This window comes from Cladophialophora immunda (assembly GCF_000835495.1).
Source record: "Cladophialophora immunda strain CBS 83496 unplaced genomic scaffold supercont1.1, whole genome shotgun sequence".
NCBI classification, from domain to species: domain Eukaryota; kingdom Fungi; phylum Ascomycota; class Eurotiomycetes; order Chaetothyriales; family Herpotrichiellaceae; genus Cladophialophora; species Cladophialophora immunda.
In genome coordinates, this window is record NW_015622541.1 from 2,617,977 (window position 1) to 2,641,701 (window position 23,725).

The 23,725-nt window shown below is 54.2% G+C and overlaps 9 protein-coding genes across 11 annotated transcripts; 4 read left to right on the forward strand and 5 right to left on the reverse strand.

The window, feature by feature from the left end:
• Positions 1–340: 340 nt before the first annotated feature.
• On the forward strand, positions 341–2,081 carry PV07_00774 (uncharacterized protein). The gene is made up of 2 exons (XM_016387251.1): positions 341–981; positions 1,045–2,081. Exon 2 carries the CDS (start codon positions 1,228–1,230, stop codon positions 1,999–2,001), a length of 774 nt encoding a protein of 257 aa, XP_016254179.1. The 5' UTR covers positions 341–981; positions 1,045–1,227; the 3' UTR covers positions 2,002–2,081.
• PV07_00775 (phosphopyruvate hydratase) lies at positions 2,058–3,676 on the reverse strand. Its single transcript, XM_016387252.1, has 2 exons — positions 3,244–3,676; positions 2,058–3,170 (listed from the first exon to the last, which is right to left on the reverse strand). The coding sequence occupies exons 1-2, from the start codon at positions 3,625–3,627 to the stop codon at positions 2,217–2,219; spliced, it is 1,338 nt and encodes a 445-aa protein (XP_016254180.1). The 5' UTR covers positions 3,628–3,676; the 3' UTR covers positions 2,058–2,216.
• Positions 3,677–4,500: 824 nt separating this feature from the next.
• On the reverse strand, positions 4,501–6,558 carry PV07_00776 (uncharacterized protein). Its single transcript, XM_016387253.1, has 3 exons — positions 5,793–6,558; positions 5,489–5,717; positions 4,501–5,393 (listed from the first exon to the last, which is right to left on the reverse strand). The coding sequence occupies exons 1-3, from the start codon at positions 6,003–6,005 to the stop codon at positions 4,741–4,743; spliced, it is 1,095 nt and encodes a 364-aa protein (XP_016254181.1). The 5' UTR covers positions 6,006–6,558; the 3' UTR covers positions 4,501–4,740.
• A 128-nt stretch (positions 6,559–6,686) lies between these two features.
• Positions 6,687–9,564, forward strand: PV07_00777 (DNA repair protein (mre11)). Its single transcript, XM_016387254.1, has one exon. It carries the CDS (start codon positions 6,955–6,957, stop codon positions 9,256–9,258), a length of 2,304 nt encoding a protein of 767 aa, XP_016254182.1. The 5' UTR covers positions 6,687–6,954; the 3' UTR covers positions 9,259–9,564.
• Positions 9,267–12,052, reverse strand: PV07_00778 (uncharacterized protein). The gene is made up of 2 exons (XM_016387255.1): positions 11,654–12,052; positions 9,267–11,600 (listed from the first exon to the last, which is right to left on the reverse strand). The coding sequence occupies exons 1-2, from the start codon at positions 11,905–11,907 to the stop codon at positions 9,764–9,766; spliced, it is 2,091 nt and encodes a 696-aa protein (XP_016254183.1). The 5' UTR covers positions 11,908–12,052; the 3' UTR covers positions 9,267–9,763.
• A 164-nt stretch (positions 12,053–12,216) lies between these two features.
• On the forward strand, positions 12,217–14,042 carry PV07_00779 (serine/threonine-protein phosphatase). The gene is made up of 2 exons (XM_016387256.1): positions 12,217–12,722; positions 12,775–14,042. Exons 1-2 carry the CDS (start codon positions 12,569–12,571, stop codon positions 13,833–13,835), a joined length of 1,215 nt encoding a protein of 404 aa, XP_016254184.1. The 5' UTR covers positions 12,217–12,568; the 3' UTR covers positions 13,836–14,042.
• A 125-nt stretch (positions 14,043–14,167) lies between these two features.
• On the forward strand, positions 14,168–16,854 carry PV07_00780. 2 transcript variants are annotated; one of them, XM_016387258.1, is made up of 2 exons: positions 14,168–14,259; positions 14,318–16,854. In XM_016387258.1, exon 2 carries the CDS (start codon positions 14,861–14,863, stop codon positions 16,538–16,540), a length of 1,680 nt encoding a protein of 559 aa, XP_016254186.1. In that variant the 5' UTR covers positions 14,168–14,259; positions 14,318–14,860; the 3' UTR covers positions 16,541–16,854. The 2 variants fall into 2 exon arrangements, with proteins under 2 accessions (XP_016254186.1, XP_016254185.1); XM_016387257.1 differs by having other exon boundaries at positions 14,168–16,854.
• Positions 16,855–17,356: 502 nt separating this feature from the next.
• Positions 17,357–20,982, reverse strand: PV07_00781. Of its 2 annotated transcripts, XM_016387260.1 has the most exons (2): positions 18,108–20,982; positions 17,357–18,039 (listed from the first exon to the last, which is right to left on the reverse strand). In XM_016387260.1, exons 1-2 carry the CDS (start codon positions 20,424–20,426, stop codon positions 17,986–17,988), a joined length of 2,373 nt encoding a protein of 790 aa, XP_016254188.1. In that variant the 5' UTR covers positions 20,427–20,982; the 3' UTR covers positions 17,357–17,985. The 2 variants fall into 2 exon arrangements, with proteins under 2 accessions (XP_016254188.1, XP_016254187.1); XM_016387259.1 differs by having other exon boundaries at positions 17,357–20,982.
• Positions 20,983–21,833: 851 nt separating this feature from the next.
• PV07_00782 (uncharacterized protein) lies at positions 21,834–23,586 on the reverse strand. The gene is made up of 2 exons (XM_016387261.1): positions 23,271–23,586; positions 21,834–23,213 (listed from the first exon to the last, which is right to left on the reverse strand). The coding sequence occupies exons 1-2, from the start codon at positions 23,343–23,345 to the stop codon at positions 22,188–22,190; spliced, it is 1,101 nt and encodes a 366-aa protein (XP_016254189.1). The 5' UTR covers positions 23,346–23,586; the 3' UTR covers positions 21,834–22,187.
• Positions 23,587–23,725: the final 139 nt, after the last annotated feature.

Here is a 23,725-nt window from a genome sequence, read left to right on the forward strand (position 1 = left end):
CTCTTCAGGACTGTCGATTAGAAGCTGCTGGACGGATCGAGGAGGATGCAGGGAGCGTCGCAAAACCAGGAGGATGAGGGGCAGAGTATTTGTAACGCGGGGACATTGGTGGATATGAGAACATCGGTTCGTCCCTTTCCAGCCGCCATTCCGAAGTACGAGCAGTAACAAGCAGTAGGTGAGTGATTAGGGTGCTGCCGAGCCGCCTGCTCGCCTACCATCTGCTGTTCATCACAAGAAACGATCATCAGGCCCGTGGGCGGCAAATGGGGCCGGGCTCCCCCCAAGCATCGCTGGCCACGCGCCTCTTTTTCCAGCCCCGTCTAAGCATCTTCAGCACTTGAATACTTGTATACTCGACAGTGGTTCGAGAAACTTGTTGCGATTTCCCCGTGTCTCTACCAACTCCGGGCGCTTCTTGGAATCCGGCCTGTCTGTCAGTAACCTTCGCGATCCTTCGCTCGGGGGACGATGTCCACGGCACAGAGCTCTGAAGCGGCCTCCTTGGCCCAAGCTTGCTGGGTTGAAAAATACAACGACACGCCATTCGGAACTTTCCAAATGCTTGATTTTCTGATTCGGAGGGCCGGGATCACCTATGAGCAGTATGTGGGCAACCCAAGGCTCCTGCAGGATCAGTGGGAGCGAATCATGGACCATGATCCGTCGGATTTCGAAGACCTGTCGTCCTTGCCCGGTCGATGCACCTCATTTGCTGGCCAGGTGGTCAACTGCCTCAAAGAGAGACATCCGGACGTGTACGATTTTCGCTACATTGACATTGGCAAGCATCGCGTGGCATTGTGCCCAGGGACTAGTGTCTTGATCGATTCAAGTTTGAAAGGCGTTTCCGCAGGATCACCAGGGAGTGGCCTCGTCAAGAATGATCATCGGCTTTTTTCATGGAAGGCGAATTCAAGAGGCCTTGCGTCGGGATTCCAAAGCTTCAAGGGGGATGCCAAACAAGGCATCTGGGTTACGGTAAGGCCTGCCATTAAGTCGTGCCTTGAAGGGCTGGGTCGCGGCTGCTAATCGAGAAGATAGGAGGGCCCTTTCGAGGAAGCATCTCTAAGTGAATGCATGCGCAGGTGCCTGGGAGAAATAATTGAAAACGCCACCGATCCTTTCTGCACATTCCGGTAGGGTCAAAATGCAAACCTCTTGTGCTGTCAGACGAGCCGGAAAGATCTCACCTCATGCAGAGAATGTTCTGAAGAAGGCGGACAAATGTTTGCAGCGGTTGAATGGGATCTTGACGAACATAGATTGTCGCTGGCGCTAGATCCAGAGTTGTGCAGCAACAAGACGTACTTGGTGGATTTCATTTTTGACAAGGATGGAGATGACGATACCGAGGGCGTATGCAAAGAGATTCTAAAAGAGTTTGTCGACACCGTGGAATACACCGGCAAGTTCGGGAAAAGCCAGTGGAGTCACTGTGAGAGGCTTCACGAGTGTATTTGGAAGGCTGCAAAGACGCTCTGGGGTCATCCTCGTGCTCAAGTGCCGTCTGAGAAGATGGGAATCTCGAAAGAGATATGGACGGGAGCCAAGGAGAGGCACATGCTGATGTTGAGATTAGCAGCGGACATACAAGAGCTGGTGAAGGAGATTGATCCGAACCTTTCACATATTTTGGACGAGAGTTCCGCACTGATCGAGGACTTGGAGGAATCCAACGAGGTGCGACTCGCTTTGCAGGAAGAGTTGAACACCCGTACGGAAGATCTGGCAATGGGCAAAGCGGACGAGCTAGCGATGGCAGAGGTGCAACAAGAACTGGAGTTGCAAACGGCAAGGATGAAAGAAAACCTGAGCAAGGTGAGAGCGAAATGGTATGAGGCCTCAAATATGAATGATAGCATCCTTTCGAAGGCTAGCGAATTGCTGGAGACTTACGATATGATAATAACGCGATTGGAAAAGACGGTGAGACGTCGTAAGGGACTGGGCCGGGAAATCCAAACGAAACTGAGAAACAGACAGGAAAAAGCAAAGTAAGTAGTCGGGCCAGGTATGAGGAGGTACGGGTACGGGCACGGGAGAAAGAACTTGAATCGAGGGCGCGTCTGGAGACACAGGGGCAGGAAATGACACGGGGTTGACAATAGATCCTATGCGGCTCACTGTTCCCTGTTCTAGCACAACAAGTGTAATATGATCAAGACGGCCGAAGGCATTCTAACCCATCATCCCGGCTCTATAGCGTTGGAAACTCAGCTTCCGGCATTGGCGTGAGCATACCTGAATGCCTCTCCGGCATATGAAGAGGCAATCTTCTTCGCCGCCAGCTCCTCTTCGATATCCATCAGGCGATTGTATTTGGCCACTCGTTCGCCCCGACACGGCGCACCAGACTTCAAGTGGCCGCAGCCAATCGCCACCGTCAGATCCGCTATGAAGTCGTCCGTCGTTTCCCCGGAGCGATGAGACACAAAGACAGACCAGCCGAGCTTGAACGCCTTTTCTGCGGCGGCGATGGCCTCGCTCACGGTCCCGATCTGGTTCACCTTTAGGAGCAGAGAGTTACAGGCGTCGGCCTGGGAGGCCTTTTCGATCCGCCGGATATTCGTGGCCAGGAGATCGTCGCCCACCAGTTCGACGTTGCTGACCTTGCAGATCTGGTTGAAGGCGCTCCAGGAGTCCCAGTCGTCTTGGGCAAAGGGGTCTTCCAAAAGCGCAATTGGATATTTCCCGACCAGACCCTGATACAAGTCTGTCAGCTGTGCCCTGGACAGTTTCTGAGGCTCGCTTGATTTAAAGCCCAAGTCATATTGGCCGTCGTGGAAAAACTCGCTCGAGGCGGGATCGATCCCGATTTTGAAAAGTCCCTCGTATCCGGCGGCTTTGATAGCCTCCGTGATGAGATCCAAGGCTTCGTGAGGCTTCGAGATGGGCGGCGCGAAACCGCCTTCGTCGCCAATGCCGATGGCAGCCTTGCCGAACGTCTTGGTGATGATTGCCTTCAGCTCTTGATATACCTCAGCCGCCCATTGGATGCCTTGGGCGAAGGAGGCGGCTCCCACCGGTGCAATCATGAATTCTTGAAACGCCATCGGGTTCCCGGAATGGACCCCTCCATTGAGCACGTTCAAGAACGGTACGGGAAGGACGAAGTCCTGCCGGCGTGATTGAGTTTCGCGCGCCAGAAACTCGTACAACGGGATCCCCTTGATCATAGATTCGTCAGTGCATTGCTCGGTGAGAGACGGCAACAACAACAACAATCCCTTTGCAACTCACATTTGCTGCCGCACATGCCCTAGCACAAGCCAGACTGACCCCGAGGATGGCATTGGCACCCAAATTGCTCTTGTCCGAGGACCCGTCCAGGTCGATCATGAAGCTGTCTATCTCTTTCAGGCCCGCCTTCAGGTCAAACCCTTTGGCGATGAGCGCGGGGCCAATGACTTCCTTGACATTCTGCACCGCTTCGAGGACGCCGTTTCCTCCGAACGCCTTCCCGCCGTCTCGTCGCTCGACGGCTTCGTAATCGCCCTTCGACGCCCCCGACGGCACAATGGCGCGAAATTTCCCATCGGAGGTCTCGACGTCGACCTGGACGGTAGGTTTACCGCGGGAGTCTAGCCGTTGAGCGGCTGTCACAGAAGTTAGCACAGTTGCCATGTTTTCAAACGAATTCCTGGTGGCTAGTTGAGTGTAGCTGAGGTTTTCAGGAAGGGGCAGACAAACATAACCTGAGTATCTTTTTGCAAAATAATCACATGCGCATTCGCAGTGATCGGGGGCTCAGACGACTGCGTTACCTCGATACAAGAAATCTGGATTACCCATCTCATGATATTTCTTTGAGCCCGCCCGGCTGTCACGGTCCGGACGGAATGTCTATATTGACATCGATCCATCTCTCCCTGAAGCTTACACTTTGAATGAGGACATCACGGCCGGGCATGTGTTTGAGTGTTTGGAAGATTTGATGCCATGAGCTCGTTGGGTACCTCTACCATAGTTGACTTGGTCCAAAAGCGGCAGACTTAATACTCCTGAACGTCGAGATCGGGAATCGCCTTGAGCAAGTCTGCCATGGTCGACTAGGTCATGCGACTGGGGTTCGTCTCCAGGAGGAACATCCACCCCACTGCTGCATCAGTTACTCCACTGTTTGGATCCCAGTTCTCCATCGATTTTCGTTCTTCACTGTGTCGTCGCTAGTGTCACTTGCAACTATTGGATGGGATGAGGCTGGGAAGACGAACATGCTTCAGTCCGGTGTCTCGGCGCGGTGACGTAGAATCTAGAATCTGGAACTGAATATCTGAACTGCAATCAGAGAAGTGTGTGATGACGAACCATAATCGACATGACACCACAGACTCTAGTGAGTCGGTGCCAATGAAAGAGAGATGTTTGGAGCAGGGAATGCGGGCTGAAGAAAGCGTAAAGCCTCCGTCCGATGTGCTCCTCTTGAAACGGTTAGAGGAACGTCACAGCCAAATCCGATAGCTGGGGATCATGCCGTCGAGCTACGGCCTCGGGAAATAGGTGAAATAGCTGATTATTCAATATATAGCCAGAGCACTCTCTCAAAAATGACAAGACGTATGACATGAAAAGACATGTATCTCCACCCCCTGCCTTTTTCCAATAGCCATGATCTCCTCGTGACCCACGCTCAACACCTGCGCTATTCCTTGAATGATGTGCCAACACCGGCCAGGAGCTCTTGCCTATGTCAAGTAACGTCCGGAAGAGCCCAGATTGTTTGAATCCCGCCGCAGACTACGCCGACGGCCTTACTCCGTTTTCCAGCAACAACTTCTCATTGCCCGGGAATCGGTCGTTCATGAAATGCGAGTAGAAGCGGAAGTAGTCTTTCAAGACACTGTCGCCCCCGGCAGAATCTTCGTCGCCTCCATATGCTGCTTTCTTGGCCCCTTTGGCGAACGCCAAGATTGGATAGGATTCGACGTCCTTCTCCTCTTGCAAGAGGATTTGCTCGAGAACCTTGGCTTTGTGCGCAATGCTGTTGAAGTGCCACTGCTTGCCCCGGTAGCGCATCGAGAGGTTGAAATCCTTGAGGGTAAGCGTTTGAGAAGAAGCCGGCGTGGAGGATTGAGCTTCGGGCTTGGACGGGCGCGGTATTTCAACAACGACTGTCGGGTTGACTGGTGTGAAACCCGCATGCGCGTTTGAGTTGGCTGAAGGTCGAGCATTCGAGATGACCGTGGTGTAGGTAGACGCGGTTTGTGGCTGAATCTCTTCTCTCGAGGTGCCGTCTGTGCCGGTCTCTTCATGTGGCCCTACTGATTTGCGCCGCTTCTTACCGGACTCAGAGAAGCGGTCACGGCTAGCACGGTGACGCTTTCTGCTTTCGCTGCGTGGGAGGGCGGCATCTCTATCTGAACCGTGATGAATACTTCCGGCATCGGATTCTGGTACGTGAAGAGGCACGGCAGTCAGCCAGCTGTCCTTCTGTTCGACAGGTTCTGCCGATGACATAGGGACTCCCTAAAAGGGACGTGCTTACCATCAGAGGAGTCGCTTCCATCAACGTGATTGTGGTTACCAGTTCCGGCACCATCGACGGTTTCCGGGGTTCCCTGTTTTGGAGAGTGCAGCAAGCAGCCAGGACAATTCACGGCACCGTTGGTACGCTTATGGAGGCGATCAATGGTATACCACCGTTGCATTTTCATGATCTCGGTCAAGTAGTGGAGAATGGTTAGACGATGCTCGCTAGCTTCCCATTGATAGTTCTACGCGTCTTTGTTAGCCTGGACCCAAACCAACGCCGTCTAGATGAAAACATCCACGTCAAACGGCGAGCTTACAAGCGCAGCGTCCCACGAGAAATGTCGGCTACCGCCTCCGGACTCGAGGAAATTCCAGGCGACAGGTTCGATTGCGGCATCGGGCGCGTTGGGAAGGTCATCGATCTGAGCTTTGAGGTAAGATTGAGCATCTTTGCGGAGGTTGGACTCGGCAACTCCGTCCATGCCCAGCTCGGCGCACAGCACCGCGATGGACTTTGGACCCTTAGGCATCTTGGTAGAATTATAGTGAGCGATGGGATCCTCGCATAGACGCTAGGCTGTAGAGAGACAGAGGAAATATGGATGAGAGGTCGGCGCTGAGAAGGACGTTGGAAGTTTGGCGTCGGGGGGGCGCGTTGGGAAGAGATGACGCTTTTGAAGGGGAGGTGTTGCTAGCTGGACCGCCGCATCCGCCGACGCCGACGCCTCGGCCGACAGCAACACCAGCGGGAGGGGCCGGCGCAAACAGGGGGGTGGAAACGAGCAACTGTCACTCTACCAGGGCGTCACCAGGAGGGCTGTGCGACCAGGGACAGTGAACGTGCCGAACGTAGTTGGCCCCGGGCAGATTCCTGTGGCATGTGAAGTGTCAAGCTGCGTCGTGCTCGGGTCATGTATCGATCGCCGTCGGCCGCCCAACCACGCGGCAAAGGTGAAGAACTCTGTAGATCCAGAACTATCTTTTGCATCGGCTATCAAAGTACAGGAGGACTATGTTCGAACAGGAGAGAAGAGGTCTGCCATGATGTACAAGGCGTGTCCGAGGGTGGGTTGTGATTTTGCGGTCGCGAGGCGCAGGCAGTAGAGAAGAAACAGGTCTTGGTTTGGGCTGCGGCTGCGTGTGCGTCTTGCGTGTGGCGACGCAAATTCATCGGCGCGTCTCACAATCCTTCTTCATCACCAACTCCCCCTGCTTCACAACCAGTGTCCTGTTCTATATGGAATAGCAGTCAAATGAAACATTTCCTTCCAGCCCAGGTTCACATATGTCTCGCCCTCGATTCGCCCAGGGATTGTTGTGATTTGTTGATCCCTCTCACTCCAACGAACAGGCAGCAAACGCGCCAATTCCCCCACAGCCTCTCGACCCTTCGAGACACGCGAAACAGCTACTCTTCACAGCCTCCTTCTAGACGGCAAGACTCCAATGTTCTCTCCATTCCGTTGAAAGGTAGACACCATGGCAGACACAATTACCATCCTTGTTGCCACCGACAACCATGTCGGAGCCCACGAACGAGACCCGATCCGAGGCGACGACTCCTGGAAGACGTTCCATGAGATCATGTGTCTGGCCAAAGATCGAGACGTTGACATGGTTCTTCTCGCCGGTGACCTCTTCCACGAGAACAAGCCCTCACGAAAGTCCATGTACAATGTCATGCGGTCCCTGAGACTCAACTGCCTGGGTGACAAGCCTTGTGAACTCGAAATGCTGTCCGACGAGTCAGAACATTTCGACACCACCTTCGACCATGTCAACTACGAAGACGCCAATATCAATGTCGGGATCCCAGTTTTCTCCATCCACGGTAACCATGATGACCCTACCGGAGAAGGCCACTACTCGGCCCTAGACCTGCTTGCGGTTTCCGGACTGGTCAACTACTACGGGAAGACCCCTCAGAGTGATAATATCGTAGTCAAGCCGGTTTTGATACAGAAAGGCCGCACCAAACTAGCTCTGTACGGTCTCTCCAACGTTCGAGATGAGCGCCTTCATCGAACATTCCGGGACGGCAAGGTCAAGTTCCACCGCCCAAGTAAGCAGATGGGCGATTGGTACAACCTGATATGCGTCCATCAAAACCATCATGCACATACAGAGACATCGTATCTGCCCGAGAACTTCCTACCAGATTTTCTGGATCTCGTCATATGGGGTCATGAACACGAGTGTGACATCGAACCCAGACTCAATCCAGAGATGAACTTCAAGGTTATGCAACCGGGCTCCTCTGTCGCCACCTCATTGATCCCAGGCGAGGCTGTCCCCAAGAAGGTTGCAATTCTTACCATCACCGATCGAGAAATGGCGTGCGAACCAATTCGGCTGAAAACTGTCCGTCCGTTTGTCTACAAAGACATTGCCCTTGCTGCTGACAAGGACGCCGTCAGGATCGCTAAATCAAAAGATGATCATCGTGCGGAGCTAACCCGACATATGATCAAGATCGTTGATGGACTGATTGAGCAAGCCAAGGAAGAATGGTTGGAGGCGCAAGAAGAAAGACAGTATCCAGACGAGGAACAGGAAGAATGCCCCTTGCCCTTGATCAGACTGCGCGTTGAAACGACCTCGGCGGACGGCATCGGCAAGTTCGACATTGAGAATCCGCAACGCTTTTCCAATAGGTTCATCGACAAGGTAGCCAACACCAACGACGTGGTACAGTTTCACGTCAAGAAGAAGAACGCAGCGGCTCGCGTGGCTCGAGATGCCCAAGCGGACAAGGAGATCATGGCCAGAGTGCAAGGTCTAGAAGCCATCAAGGTTGAAAACCTCGTCCGAGAGTTCCTTCAAGCCCAATCCTTAACCATACTCCCCCAAAATTGTTTCGGCGAGGCCGTGAGCCAATACGTGGACAAGGATGACAGACACGCGATGGAGTTGTTTGTGAACAAATCCCTCGCAGATCAAATTAAGCACCTCGTTAGACTGCAAACCGACGCGAATGACGCCGACGACAATGATGAAGACCTGGCTATCCAGATCCAAGAACAACGTGCAAAGATGGAAGAAATGTTTGTAAAGGGGGAGCTCAAGATGCCCAGGAATAAGACAAGGTACAAACCGCAGCCGGCCAGTTGGGATAGTGACGCCGATGGACCATGGGAGGAAAATCCTGAGGCGTTACTGCTTGGCTCGGAGGATTTAGAAAGTAGACACGGGGAAGAAGACGAAGACGGTGAGGATGGGACACCTGCTCCCGTGACAACGGCAGCGAGAGGGAGGGGAAGAGGAAGAGGTGGTCGAGCCGGTTCATCGGCGACGACCACTACTCGCAAAACGACGGCCGCAGCGAAGAAATCTGCCGCGAAGACGACTACCTCACGAGCGCGGAAACGCGCGGTCTCAGACGATGAAGAGAGTGAAGAAGAGCACGACGATGTAATCATGCAAGATGAGGACGAAGAAGTCGACTCTCAGGCCATGTTCGTTCCCGAAAAAAGCAAGACCACCACCGCAAGTACGCGAGCGCGCAACACAACACCAGCAGCCAGTACCACGACAACCCGAGGCGGAGCCAGGACGAAGCCTACCTCTTTCGCATCATCGACGCCGGCGACCAAGAAGCCACCGGCCCGCGCTGCAGCTTCGAGGCAGAAACAGTCGACCCTCAGTTTCACGACGTCACAGAATAGCATTCTAGGGAATGGAAGGAGCATAGGTGCGAGTCGGAGTCAAAGCTACGAGCAGATCGATGACGATGACGACGACGACGCATTTGAACCCGCCCCGCCCACGAGGAAGAGGCGATGAATCGTCGCGTGCGCCGAGCAACAGTATCTCTTGCAGAAGCATCAGGTTACATATGTACTTGTCTAAATAGAGAAATCTACCCTCCGGACTGGTATGCCTAGTGGGAGAAAAGTTGAGAGCAAGTGTCAGGGAGTCCATATCAGCATTCGAACGACTCGGGCATTTGCCTGGCGACATCAGAGTTACGGTTGCGCATGGATGCGAGATGTCATAGCTTTGGCCTCGCAGCGGGTCCATCAATTCAGTCGACAAACGGCCAGCAAGCTGGGGGATATGTGCCATAATAATAGACGTTTGTCTCTTCCGGGCTTTGTCGGGGTATGCTTGCCACTGTGTCTCACATCCTGTGCTCAAGAAGGATCGGCGTGTATCCCTGGCTGTCGAATCGCGGACAACCGTTGCCGTGATCTCTTTCCTGATCGTGGCTCAGGGGGAAGCGGCTTAGTGACCGAGTGCCTAACCGAGTCTCACTCGCGCGCCCAACACATTGTTCGTCACGTCATGCTCAATCTTTCTTCGCATCCTCTTTGCCCGCAGGGTTCGATGAAGCGCTAGGAGTTCCTTCAGCAGTAGCGCCAGCTGTCGCATTCGCATTTCCTTGACCACCGCCGCTACGTCTTCCACCTCCAAAGTTCCCTCTTCCACCACGATACCCTTGTCTCGCGCCCTGGCCTTGACCCGACCCACCGCCACCACGGGCTCCCTCTTTCCTCCCCCCACCGTTCCCACGTCCACCTGTGCGACCGCCGCTTCCGCCGCCTCTAGCGTTTCCTCGGGGCGCAGTAGGTGGAGTTGCTGAAGTTGGTGTTGCTGGGGAGGCAGGGACAGACGTAGCTGTGCCGGTTCCAGCCGCTGGAGTCTCAGCAGTGGGCATCTGCGAGGCGGCGGTGGACTGTGCTGCAGCGGGTTTGGGCGAGTTTGCAGTCGTTGGGACCGTAGCAGGGGATGCAGTCCCTGCTTTTCCCTGCCCAGAATTTGCTTGGTTTTGACCGCCCCCGGCGCGCTTCCCATGTTGAACGTGATGGGACTTGTTCTCCAACACGACAACCTGGCCCTGCCCAACTTTGACCGGGCTCGCTGCCATGGCTTTCTTTAACGCCTCAGGTTCTTGAAAGTCGATGTAGCCTAGTCCCTTCTTCTTGTCGATCTCGCAGCGGGTGATTGCTCCGAACTCCTTGAAGACTTGTTGAAGGAGCTCCTCCGTGATACCCTGAGACTGATTTGCGTGCTTGAGGAATGCAGACTTCGCGCCCGCGGTGGGCTGTTGAGAAGACGAGCTTTTGGACTGACGTTGAATGGATTGTGGTCGAGCCGAAGTCGCGGATGGTGTGCTAGATGGTTCCGACTTTGTGGATGTGGTATTTGAAGCGCGTGAAGCGCGTGGACCGGTCGGAGGAGCCGCAGGCGTGGTGGTTGCAGCTGTGACTGACGGCTTCGAATGCTCTGCTGAGGGTTCTGAGGATTTGGAAGCGGTAGTGGGGGTTGACGGTTTTGCTGTTGACGATGAAGCCACGCTGTCGGCTGCTGCAGCTGCACTCGACGTCGGAGTCTTTGTAGTGCGCTGCGAGGTATTTTCTCTCCCCAGCAGTCCCAGATCTCGCTGCAGCATGCGAGCAGCAGCCCTGCCGCTGTCCCGCTCTCGATTTCGCTCTCGTTTCGCTGGTGTCGTGGCTGATGTTGATGTTGTGGCTGCTGCCGCGGTCGCTGGAGATTGTGGCCGTGTCTCCTTGACCGATGTCTGTTTACTCTCACTTTTGGCCGTGGTTGTCTGCTTTCCTTGTATAGCGGCCGCTGACTTGTTAGCGGCCTTCACCGCGTCCTGGGTTGCTTTCGCTGCTCGGTCCTTTTCTTTCTCTGTCGCGTTCGGGGTATTCTTGCCCTTGATGATAACTGTCGGAGCGCGCTCACTCTTAGTGGGCTTCGCCTCCTTGCTTTCCCGCTTTGCTGCTTTGGCCTGGGCAGCTTCTTTGGCCTTGTTAGCTTTCTTCTCTTTGATGTATTGGACCAGTGGGGTGATAGTAATCGCATCAGCTTTGGCATCTGCAGCGTCAGCTCCATTCGATGCCGGTTTGTTAATTGGCTCAGTGAGACTCTGCAAGAAGTCGATGAACTCTTGGTCCTGATCGATGGTACCTTGTCTACCGTCATGTCGAACGCGAGGAACAGGCATCTTGTTGTACGGTGCAAACTCGAGAGACGGAGGTCCCAGGAGACAGGGATCCTTGCTAGTGTTTTTGGCATCCTGAAACGATGATTCCTTGACCGCCTTAGACAACAAATCCAAAAGTGACTGTTCCTTGACTTTGAGATAAGCTCTGGCTGGTCGCGAGGGTTTTGCAGGACTATGTCCGGTCAGTTAGGCATCAGATTCTTTTTTTGGGGCAAAGAGCAATACTCTTTGGAGACTTTCCCGTCCTTGTAAGCTGCCCACTCAACCTTGCCATTGCCGACTTTCCAGTCGTCGCCTAGAGTGGCCCAGAATTCAGCCTCTGTCAGTCCCGGAGGCAAGCGTCGGACGATCAGCCTCAGCCTCGGTGCTGGCGTTCTTGGGGATGATTTTGATGCGGACTGAGTGGCTGCATTTTTCCTGTTCGTAGCATTCACAGGCAAGACACCTGCTGCTGCGCGACTCTTAGAGTGACCTGACATTGTTGCAAAACTCCGAGTCGAAAGTGAGAAAACAATGAGAGACCGTGATCTGAGCCTATCAGGCTACGAATGAGTCACGGGAGCTGTCCTATTCACTGACAGACAATATCAGTATAGATTCCATGTGACCGCCAGTGAATAAGTGACATGTCAATAGTGAATACAGAGCGATAGGAGGGGGCGTTCGCTGTCCATAAATATCGGCACTCCCACCGTTTTCGGGACGGATTTACTTTTTGCCGGGAACCATTTGCTCACGTGCCGCGATGTCTCCCACGGCGACCACGTCGCCAACAACTCCCTCCTCCACCTCCACCACCACAGGCCGCAATTTGGACGCCTCCAACGCCGTCATAGAGACGGCGGACGCTCCAGAAGCATTCCCCGTCTTCGAAGAAGACACTCTTGAGGGTTCGCCCTCTTCTTCGCCCCCTCCCTCCCCCTCTCTCCGCCGGCGTTCTCGCCAAGTCAACGAGAACGACCGCCGCGCCTTCTTCGGCCTGCCAAAGCCGAAGGTATTTAACTACGTCGACCTCGTCAAGGCTCTCCGGACTCCCCCTGCCCCCGGATACCTCCCAAGAGCCCCAACCAGCCAGTTGGGCACTGAATCGACGTACAGACGGGCGGATCCAAGCCAACTCACCTCTCTCTCACCAGCGCCATGGGCGCAGTTAAGGTCCCAGTCCCAGGGCCAGCACACCTCAAGCGATCGGCAGGACCCGACGAATGGCTCGAAGCAGCAAAAAACTGCAAATACCTCTCAGAATACCACATGAAGCAGCTCTGCGAAATCGTCAAGGAGTACATGATGGAGGGTTTGTCATCCAACGCTATAGTCTCGTGAGGTACAACTGACCGAATCATCAGAGTCAAATATCCAGCCCGTGTCTACCCCAGTCACGATCTGCGGCGATATTCATGGTCAATTCTACGATTTACTCGAACTTTTCCGAGTCGCAGGTGGCATGCCCAACGAATCGGCGCCCGAAACACCCGTCACACCCGCAAACATCATCACTTCCGCAGACATTGAACCCCCTTCTACCATCACAGACCCGAAATTGAAGAAGAAGCTGAAACTCGGGGGATCAGAACATCCTGATACACCAAGCGAAAAGAGCAGTGAGATCAGCGATGCCGAAGAAATACCTTCATCACAGCACTCAGAGATCGAAGACGAAAGATCAGAGTCGGGAAATGTCATCTCACGCAAACAAAACGCAAATTTCATCTTCCTTGGAGACTACGTCGATCGCGGATACTTCTCCCTCGAAACACTCACACTTCTACTATGCCTCAAAGCGAAATACCCCGATAAAATCACACTGGTCAGAGGAAATCACGAATCTCGCCAAATCACACAAGTATACGGCTTCTACGAGGAATGCGTGCAGAAATATGGAAACACTTCAGTCTGGAAGGCCTGCTGTCAAGTGTTCGACTTCATGACACTAGGAGCCATAGTAGATGGCAAAGTCCTGTGTGTCCACGGTGGCCTCTCCCCAGAAATCAGAACGCTCGATCAAGTGCGAGTTGTTGCACGAGCACAAGAAATCCCACATGAAGGCGCTTTCTGTGATCTCGTATGGTCAGATCCCGAGGACGTTGAAACTTGGGCAGTATCGCCTCGAGGAGCAGGCTGGCTTTTTGGAGACCGAGTCAGTCAGGAATTCTGCCATGTCAACGGCCTCAACCTGATTGCACGAGCACATCAGTTGGTCAATGAAGGCTACAAATATCACTTCAAGAGTCAAGACGTGGTGACAGTATGGAGTGCACCGAATTACTGCTACAGATGCGGAAACCTGGCATCGGTATGTGACATTGGCGAAGACATGAATCCGACATTCAAGCTTTTCAGCGCCGTCAAAGATGAGCTACGACATGTTCCACCATCAAGAGGGGGACGGAATGAATATTTCCTTTAAGGTCGGTGACGATTGAACAATGAACACTTGGCTCAGCAGCACCAGGAGGATGGATGAGCTTGGAATGGCTGGGTGCTTGGTGCTTGGTGCCAGATTTCATGAATTCCAGCATAGCGATGGCGCCACGGTGGGCTCATGCATGCATTGTAACAGATATCCAGAGAGCTGGTTATAGAGCTGGCTAGAAATGATGACCTTGAAATCCCACCGCTTCCCCCTTGTGATCGTATCTACGACCTGCAGCGGTCGATTCGGACGAAGAGTCCCAGCCTCGTCCGAGGCTGTCCCATTGAGTCCGGGTCTCCCTCCGAAAATTGGAGATGCGGGAGCAACTCTAGAAACTAGATTCTCCGATCTCGCGAGTCATAAACTCTCGAATCCAGCTCTGCCAAATACAAAAGAGCCATGCGACGGAAATGCGAAGGTCAGCTATCTGCCTCTTCCGGCAATCCTTGAAATGTGGCCGACTCAATCTCATTCAGATTCACAACGGGACGTTCTACAAGGAACATCCATCGGCCGATCGCCATGACGCTTCTTCCAACCCACCTCTGTTCCCGAACCTGACCTTCGAGCTGCCTGCGACGGTCCACGACAAAGGCCAGCCTGTCGAAAGGAAAAGTGAGCATTGGGCCGTCATCAGCGCATCAGACGGCGCAACGTTTCTCGAGATCCTAAGAGGTTCGCACATTTGTTTGCCGCCTAATGCCAGGTCCTACCCTTACTTGGCCTCCGCCTACATCGATGACCGGAAGGACCACCGCCTTCGCGTCCCATCTCGTGCAATTCAGTATGTGGGCTTCAACAGCGGCAAGGGACAGCTGGCTGGCGGATCGGGAGGAGTAAGAGGCGCATACCTCAGTGCTCGCTATGAGAGCCGACGAGAGGAAACAGATTGGACGGTCCTGCAATATCTCAAGGGCGACACCGAACTCAATCCCGGACAAAAAGCCCCGGATGGCGGCGTTGACAGCCACGACCTGGACAAAGTTCTCTCGGACTTACGGTTGGAGAAATTGACAAGCATGCCGGTCAGCAACCTCAGCAATGGGCAAACAAGACGAGCCAGGATTGCCAAGGCATTGCTCGGGAGACCCCTACTTCTCTTGCTCGATGAACCCTTCATGGGCCTTGATCCTCCTACGCTGGTTACTTTGTCGCCCATGTTGAAGAAGCTGGCATATCAGTCGAGTCCGCTTCTGATGCTCGGACTCCGCCCTCAAGACCCAATACCAGATTGGATAACCCACCTAGTTGTGCTTGGGCATAACCACAGCGTGGCGTTGATGGGTGAAAAGTCAAAAGTGTTATCCGATGTACGTAGGTGGGTGAATTTGGTTTCTGCATCCAAGCTCTCGACTGCGGACCAGAAGGTTGTCGACCAAATCACCAGTGAATATGGCTTGCCACTGGCTGGCGTCACAGGAGATGTCCTAAGCGAGACAGGCATATCAAGACATCCAGAAATGCTCGAGGATTCAAGTCCTACGCTGCAAGGTCAAGAAGGGGATGACCGTCCTCTCAAGAACGGAACAGAGCCAGAGAAGCGTGGCCGGCAAGCACTCAGCAAGCTACTTAGACGTGCCGTCACTGCTATTCCCACGCTACCCTCCAAGCCTACCCTGGAGCCACGGGGATCCTCCCAAGAGCAAGAAGAGACTTCTCTATCCTTGCCTGGCGACAGAGACAGACAACTCGGTGACCCTCTTATCGAACTCACGTCCATCATCGTCCAATACGGGTCTAAAACTGTCCTTGGCCATCCTCCCCCACAGCCTGGCCACAGCACTCCGGGACTGAACATGACAGTCTATCAGGGAACCCGTCTTGCGCTCCTCGGGCCCAACGGTTCCGGCAAAACCACACTCCTCTCACTCTTGACTTCCGACCACCCGCAGTCCTACTCCCTGCCGATCAAGTTCTTCGGTCGCTCAAGACTGCCCGACCCGGAGCGGGGAGTCCCGGGGCTCAGCCTGTGGGAAATCCAGAGTCGAATCGGGCACTCGTCCCCCGAAATCCATCAGTTCTTCCCCAAGCACCTGACGGTCAGGAGAGTGCTCGAGAGTGCATGGGCGGAGACGTACGCCGGGAAGCCGAATCTCAACGCGGACCGAAACGAGTTGGTGGATTTGTTTCTCGCCTGGTGGGAGCCAGAGCTTCGACAAGACACGGCCGACGCCCCGGGGGCTGATTCCGGATCCGATCTGAGCTGGGCGACCGACAAAGAAGGCCACAGGTTCGGCGCGCTCCCGTTCTCCGCACAGCGACTCCTCCTCTTCCTCCGCGCACTCATCAAGCAGCCGGATATTGTCATCCTGGACGAAGCCTTCTCGGGCCTGTCCGCAGACGCGCGGGACAAGGCCATGTCGTGGCTGGAATTCGGCGAGCAGAGGGCACCACCGGGCAGAACCACGGCACGAGAGGCATCAAGCCCAGGCTCGCGACGCGCGTCCACTGCTGCGTCCGAGACCCGCGTCTCCGACGCACGAGGCGAGAACGTCCGGTTCCCGGGCCTCACGCCCTCCCAAGCCCTCGTCGTGGTGAGCCACGTGAAGGAGGAAATCCCCGACTGCGTGGACGAGTGGCTCCGCCTGCCGGGCGAGGACGAGGTCGTCGAGAGCAGCAGGGGCGTCGAAGGCGGGCGCACGCGCGAGAGAGGCTGGGTCAAATCCCAGGAAGGCTGGATGAGGGTTTGGGGACTGTAAAAGAAAAAGCGGCCGAGGGGGAGAGCGTGTATGATACGTACTCGGCACAAATGAGACACCACCTGCAGTCAAGAAGCAGAAGGGGATGATCAAACATACGCATTGTGCTCGGGCCGAGTGGTTGGATGACGTGACGCATCTTTGGCAGGACAATTCTCGGTGTCATGAACCCGGACGATAGACAAAAGAAGGGAAACTTCAAGTCACATAGATAGATGTATTTGTGTGTATATGTGAGTGAGAGGGAGAGAGAGATACCTCATTTCTCGACCTGGAACTCGCAACCCGCTTCAACTAATACAGCAATCTCCTCGTCGAGTATGTTGTGCCTTCCAACCTTTTAGACTGGGAACTATAGTAGAACTCATCGTCATGGCTCAGCGTATGCCCAGGTATTGTACAGGGACACCGAAAAAGTCGCCCTTGCGCTGGAACAGCGGCAGTCTATACCGCTACGCGAAGTATCCAAGGCTAGAGAAGGAGCTTGGACATGTCGCAGGCGGTTCATTTCCAATAAGAACGACAAAAACCAACGGGTAGCTTGGACGGGGACGAGCACCAGGAACCCACGAATAACGAGTCGAGTGTTGACAACCGCAGGATCTTTCAACGTAGAAAAGCTCCCTCTTCTTCCACAGAGGCAGCCTAGCCACAGGCCGTTCCAGGAAGGGGGAGGATATATATATGTATTATATAGATTTGGTAGATCGATATCTCAGGTTTCGTCACAGGTCGTTGATACATGGCCAAACAAGAACAACTTTTCTTGAATCCATCCTCCTAAGTCGCTTGCCAAAAGATTGCTGGGAACCGGGGGGGGGGGGGGGGAGTGAAATAAACAAGTCAAAACGATCCAAAATCCCATACCCAAAGCTCAACCCGCGCACCAGAGCATCATCGACAAATAGAAAATCCCGAGGCTTCATTCGTCGGTCTCCATTACCGATCGGTCTCGTCTGCTGCTTGATCGATCGGGGATCATATGAAAAGGAATACTAAACGCTGAGCTGCCGCTTGCCTGACTTCGTTGGCTGGCCTGGCGGCGCAAGATGCGTTCTTTCATTCCAGCAGCACTAGGGGGACGCTGTTGCGGATGCGCGGCCTGCTGCGTTGGAGCTGGGGTCGGGGTCGGGGTTTGTTGCCTCTCCACGTCCTCAGCCACGGACGGTCGCATGACTGATTGACGAGGAGAGGACACAGGTATTGGGAAGTTTGACAGAGAAACCTCGCCTGGGCTTGGTGGCTGGTATGGCAAATGATGATGCAGAGGATAGCCGTTGAGGTGAAGAGGAGGCGGCAGGTGGAAGGGCTGCTTTGGACTCTCCAGGTCATTGACGATGGACGGACCAGGCCCGTTGAGTTCAGATTCCACTCTTTGCATTCCTTTCCCACGAGTCGCTTCGGATTTGGCGGCACTACGGGCTGATTTCTTTCTCCGAACCTTTTCACCCTCCTTTTCCTGCGACTCCGTCGTCAAACGATGATAAGATGTCTCCATTCTACCATCCCCAAACCGGCTGTCAGCCTCGCCCATCGCATCTGTCGGGGTGGGTGAGGAGTGTCTGACCTGTGAAAAGATAGAGGACGGCGCGGCTGGTCTCCCGTCGCTGAAGGAATAGGCGTGTTTCGATGGACTGTATCTGGTTGACGGCGAGTTTGGCGCAGGAGGTGGTTGGGTGAGAAAATTTTCATTCAAACTATACTGAAGTCGAATGAGGGCTGCGCGAGCTTCGGCTTGCTTTTGGGCATATTCTCTCTCGTCAAAAGTCGACTGGTACCCGGGAGTGGAGTAAAGTCGCTCCTTGGATAGGTCAGTGTCAATATACAGATTACTGCTTTTTGGCCATGTTTCCGTCACAGGCTCTCCTGGCGTCTTTGCGTGACCGTTGCTCTTGACTTCTACTTCTTCGGGAACACTTGTCAGCATAGATCTGGCAGGGGTGCTTGCAAATTCCCTAGTGCTCACGCTGGAAGGACGAACCGGATCACCCAATCCAGTCGCGTTTAGACTTTCTGGAGCCATGTGAATGTAGCCACGAGGCGATGGTAACGGATCGAGATCACTGTCAGGCTCGAATGATGGAATTGCCGGTGCCTCTTGTACCACACGGTCGACGGGCTTTCCACTCTGGTCTCCAGGGATAGTTCCGTTTCCACTCCCTTTGTCTGATCTTGATGCTTGTTTCTCAGCTTCTTTAACACTGTTTTCTGAAGGTTGATCAGGAGCGCGTTCGTTTTGCTGTGCAAGCTGTTTAGATTGTAAAGCCACCATGGTTTCGTTCTGTTTGTTTTGCATGTCGACAGATTCAGGGTTGATATGGGTTTGCACTGTCTGGTCGGAGGTACTTGGTGCTTCCAAAACAACGCTTGCTCGTGGCGATGCGGATACAATAGTAGTTATAGGTGAAAAGCCGATAGCAAAATCAGAACGAGGAGGAGGATCTTGGGGCCTGGGAAGTTCTGAACGAGCCTCTGCCTGTTGTTGATGTGATGGTGGAGCGTCAACAGCAGCTGCCTGTTCTATCCCAATAGGTGGACGGGCTGTTGTTTGTGTCAGACTGTTGTCAGTCATCCCATGTCCAGTGGAGGGCCCAGACATGGCGGCTCCCTGTTCTTTCTGCACCGTATCAATCTTGGCGTGCTCCAGGATAGGAGAAGAGCTGTAGTTTGACGGAGGAGAGCCTTCAGAGAACACTTCTGAATCGTTGCCGGTCAAGTCCATAATTGTTCGATTAGGCAGGTTGATTGTTCGCTTCACGGAAGATGCGTTGCTCAAATTCGAGGGCGACCGAACTGAATGACTGTAGCCTTGGGAATCTGTTGAGTGGTCCGGAGATGTAACAGCTCCCTGCCGGTGCATCTGGGATGGTTCATTTGACTTCACTTGTGTCACTTCCGAGGCTGACAGTTGATAGCTGCCGAGAGCGCCATTGGGAAAGACAGAAGGATGAAATTCTCCGGAAACTCCACTTGGGTGGCTGGCTGCCAGCATAGGGTCGCGAGAACTGCTCGCCAGTGTTGTCGTTGGGCTCGAGAGTGCGTGCGCCTGGCGAGGGTCCTCGATACTATGTCTCGAAGCCGGCAATTCGTGCAACTGCGCCTGGGAGTCCCAAGATCGATCACTCTGTTGTCGAGAATGTGACCCAATCGAACTATGTATATTCTGAGTATGCCTGGAGAAAGGGCGCTCCCCGGGTTTTTGAGGCGAACGCGGCTGACTGCTCACTGGGCTAGATATCCCTCTCCTCGGACCAGTCGACTGGCTGCCATGAAAACCGTTTTGACGGACAGACGGAGAGCTATCAACACTACCGCTTCCAGGGAGACTGGGATATGCATTCCTGGCGGCGACTTCTTCTTGGAATGTCGATAAAGGTACATACTGGTGGGTACCTTCGAGAGCGACTCGAGCCAAATCCAGGTTCCGTTCAGCCACGTCCTCATTGTAACCAGGTCTCGAGCCTGGGCTATTGGAGTTCGCGAGGGAGAAAATGTCAACATAGCGAGGGGTTTTGGGTCGGACCTGGTCTTTCAGGTATCTGTCCGCAGGGTATTGATAGTCTTGGTCGGCTTTGGCCACGGCGTCGGCTGCGAGATTGACAGCATTCATTAAACTGCCACTCCCATCTGTGCCAGGTCGTGACCAAGATGTTGAGGGTCTTGCAGCAGCTCCGGCCAACGCCGACTGGACTCTGTTGCTGACACTCGGCTTGTATTGAGCGTCTGTCGAAGCGGTCCTAGTGTGGTTTGACCGGGGGCTTGCTGTGACTGATCGGAGGGCGTGCTCTGTGCTCTGGCTCTTCCTCAGGCTGCTAAATCCATCTTGTCTCGCATCATTCCCTTTACTTTTCCGCCGAGTCCATAACTTCTTCAAACCGCTCTCCATATTGATATCAGAAGATCATTCCGCCAGCCGCAGCAGTAGATTTGTCTCCCGCTCATGTATAGCTCTCGACTAGATCCCGTGTGCTCTCCACCACACATAATAGACACCGACGCAGTGAGGACGGGTTCCCGGCCTGGAACCAAATACTGGAAGCCGACTGTTTGGAAGGTGCAGAAACGACGGGACAGAGATCGACGGGTGCGATTCCTAAGGTCCGAACAGCCGGGGGGGAGCAAGGATGACAGCGGGTGTCCGCAGGCACTCGGGGACCACCTTTTCACCAGCGGCTCGATGTTATATTGTCATGATTCCTCCACGTTACCGGGTGCGAAGTCAATCCAACAGCAGACAGGTGGCTCGAAATGGGCGGGACAGATGCTTCCAGGGAGCTTTTGATTGCAGCTTGATCGAGACCGCAGGGGAACGCGGCGAGGAGGGTGTGCGCAAAGTTTATAATGTCATCAGAGGCAGGATTGCACCTAGATTGCACTGGATGTCATCGATAGGGCCAGACGGGTGGAAAGTTGCGGGATAGTAATGGGGGGTTGGTTGGCAGCTTGCACAGACGGAGATGTTGGAGCTCGCTGCCAGTTATTTCTTGTTCCTCTTAGGTGCCTATCTCCACCCGCAGTCCCAGCCGTTGAGGGCCCTGATCTGGCGGATGGCTTTTACCCATCGATGCTCTAAGGTCGGGAGGTGGACCAGGCGCCTGTGCTGGGCCTCTCTCCTTGGGGGATCAGCCGCCACCAAATGTCCTGCTTGTTAGGTCGACTGGGCGGGAGCTGCAGCTGGTTGGGTTTTCCCTTGGCTAGAAGCGAAGCGAACCACCAGATCGACGCCTACGAACACTGCTTTTTTCGCTTTCCTGCGCTCCCAATGTGTCCGAACCTTTGCCCTTTCCGGTCCTCCATTTCGACCAGGCCCGTCCAGGCGTACCACCTCGGCACTTCCAGACCACAGTGGGACGCTTTTCAATAGGAGTGCTGCAGACTGGCAAAGAGGCGGGAGAATATTCGATAGGGGCCTTTTCCTGGGGAACTGGGGGTAGGGGAAACCTTCTTGTCGAAAGGCAGCAGTTACACATCACGCACATTTACCCGCCAAAGAAGCACGTTAAAAGATAGGGCAAGCTTGAAAGGTCCGAGCGCAGACGGGGGAGCCTGCCGAGGCTGGGTCTGGGGGCAGGGGACTTCGCGCCGCCCGATAAACTGACACCTTGACGCACTGACCGGACCACTCAGTTGCCTTTACCGCCTCCTCGGATTCGCACTCGTTGACGGCGCGTCAGCCAGTCACAGACGGGCTACGCAACATTCCTACAGACCGCATGCAGCTCATCACCTTTCTCTAACGGCACCAACGGTTTTCATGAACAACACCAAATACCAATCAACAACGGAGCTCATGGGAACATGGTACTGGCGTGGATCGGCCAAAATTGATAATCTTTCAGGTCTCAGATACCCATGCGCGCTATCTAAATAAGACGGAAACGCGTTGCTTTGCTCGACCAAGCTCCGCCTCGAGCCTAATTGGCAAGACAGCAACAGAAATGAGAATATCCTGCTTCTTGACAAGCAATTTCTGGATCCGGTGGCTTCGCCTGATTCGCACATGCACTGACGACTGACGATTGACAGCTAACCAGCAAGACCGCACCTCCGCACTTCTCGATAGGTTCCTGCTAGTCTCCGGGCGCGGAGTTCCCAACTAGCTTCTCGATGGCTGTTGGGGATCCCTTTTTCTCTGCTGCAAGTCTCCTCAATCGCGAGCTCCAAATGCCTTGTCGTAATCTGTCAATGTGAATCGGTATCGAATCTTGTTCGCTGCAACGCGAGATACCACCTCCGCGCATCCTTTCTCAGAGATTGGCACGGTCTCGACCATGGGGAAGAGCTTCTTTTCGGCTGCGAGTTTCAACATGGCCAAAGCCTCGGGTCTGTTTCCGATATGGCTGGCGCCAATGGAGCTGCCGTTGCTCATAAACAGCTGTGCTTTGATCGGCGGCAGGGCCTCGTCCGGCAGACCCACTTGATGGAATGTGGCATTGACCTTGCAAAGCGACAAATATTCCTTCAGGTCAAAAGTGTGGGTCATGTCGGCGGTATTGAGCACGAAGTCGAAGGCGAAGGCGTATTTATCTGCCCACCCCTTCTCGGTATTTGTCACAAACTCTTTGGCGCCCAGCTTGAGAGCATCCTCCTTTTTGCTCGGGGAATGCGAGATGACTGTGACCTCGGCGCCCAGGGCGTTCGCCCACATGACTCCAAAGTGGCCCAGGCCTCCCAAGCCCACCACGGCCACCTTCTTGCCTGGACCGATGCCCGCCCTCACGAGTGGACTCCAAGTCGTCAGTCCCGCACAAAGCATGGGAGCAGCGAAGTGTGAGGGGATGGCGTCGGGGATGGGGAAGACGAAGTACTCGTGGGCGCGAATGTGAGAGGAGTAACCTCCCTGGGAGATGGTCTCGTCTGGATCGACCTCTTTTGGGTACGGAGCGCCATATGTGTCGACCGAATGGGGGCAGTAGTTCTCGTTGTCACTCTTGCACTGGGGACATTTGAGGCAAGCCCAGATCTGAGCCCCGACACCCACACGGTCGCCAACCTTGACAGTCTTCACAGCGTCCCCGACTTTGACCGCGTGGCCGACGACCTCATGGCCCACACAGATGGGCAGTGGTGCTTCTCCCCAGCCTCCGTTGATGGTATGGACGTCCGACCCGCAGACGCCACAGCACTCGATCTTGATATCAATGTCGTGGTCACCAAACTTCTTGGGTTTGAACTGCGGCGCAAGTCAGTGTGGTTCCTGAGGGCCTTTTCGCGGTCCCGATCTACCTACCTCTTGTTTGTGAAAGTCGGTCCATTTCTTCTGGTCCTGGATCATGAACCCTTCAAAGGTATCGGGATAGCCCATGGTTGCCGATAGAATGTGGTAAGAAGTTCGACTCGAGGAGGAAAGGTAGGTAGGGTATTCCAAAGATCGTGTTGCGCAACAACAAGAAGAGGAAACGCGGGAGCAGCAAGAGAAGAAAAGGTGGGCTTGGATAAAGACTGTCCCTTCTCTTTTTTCGCTCTTTTTAAGAAAAAGTTTTTGAATTTATCCAGACGCAAACAAGCAACGCGCGGGGCAAAGTGTCATTGGGAGTTGCCCGATGACATGGGGGAGGAAGTCGGTAAATAGGCTATGAATGAATGGGATGATGCAACGGAGAACGAGACGCGGTATCCGCAAGAACCATCATTCCACGAATCGTGACGTTATCGACAAGCCATGAGGCACACCGTACGGAAGTG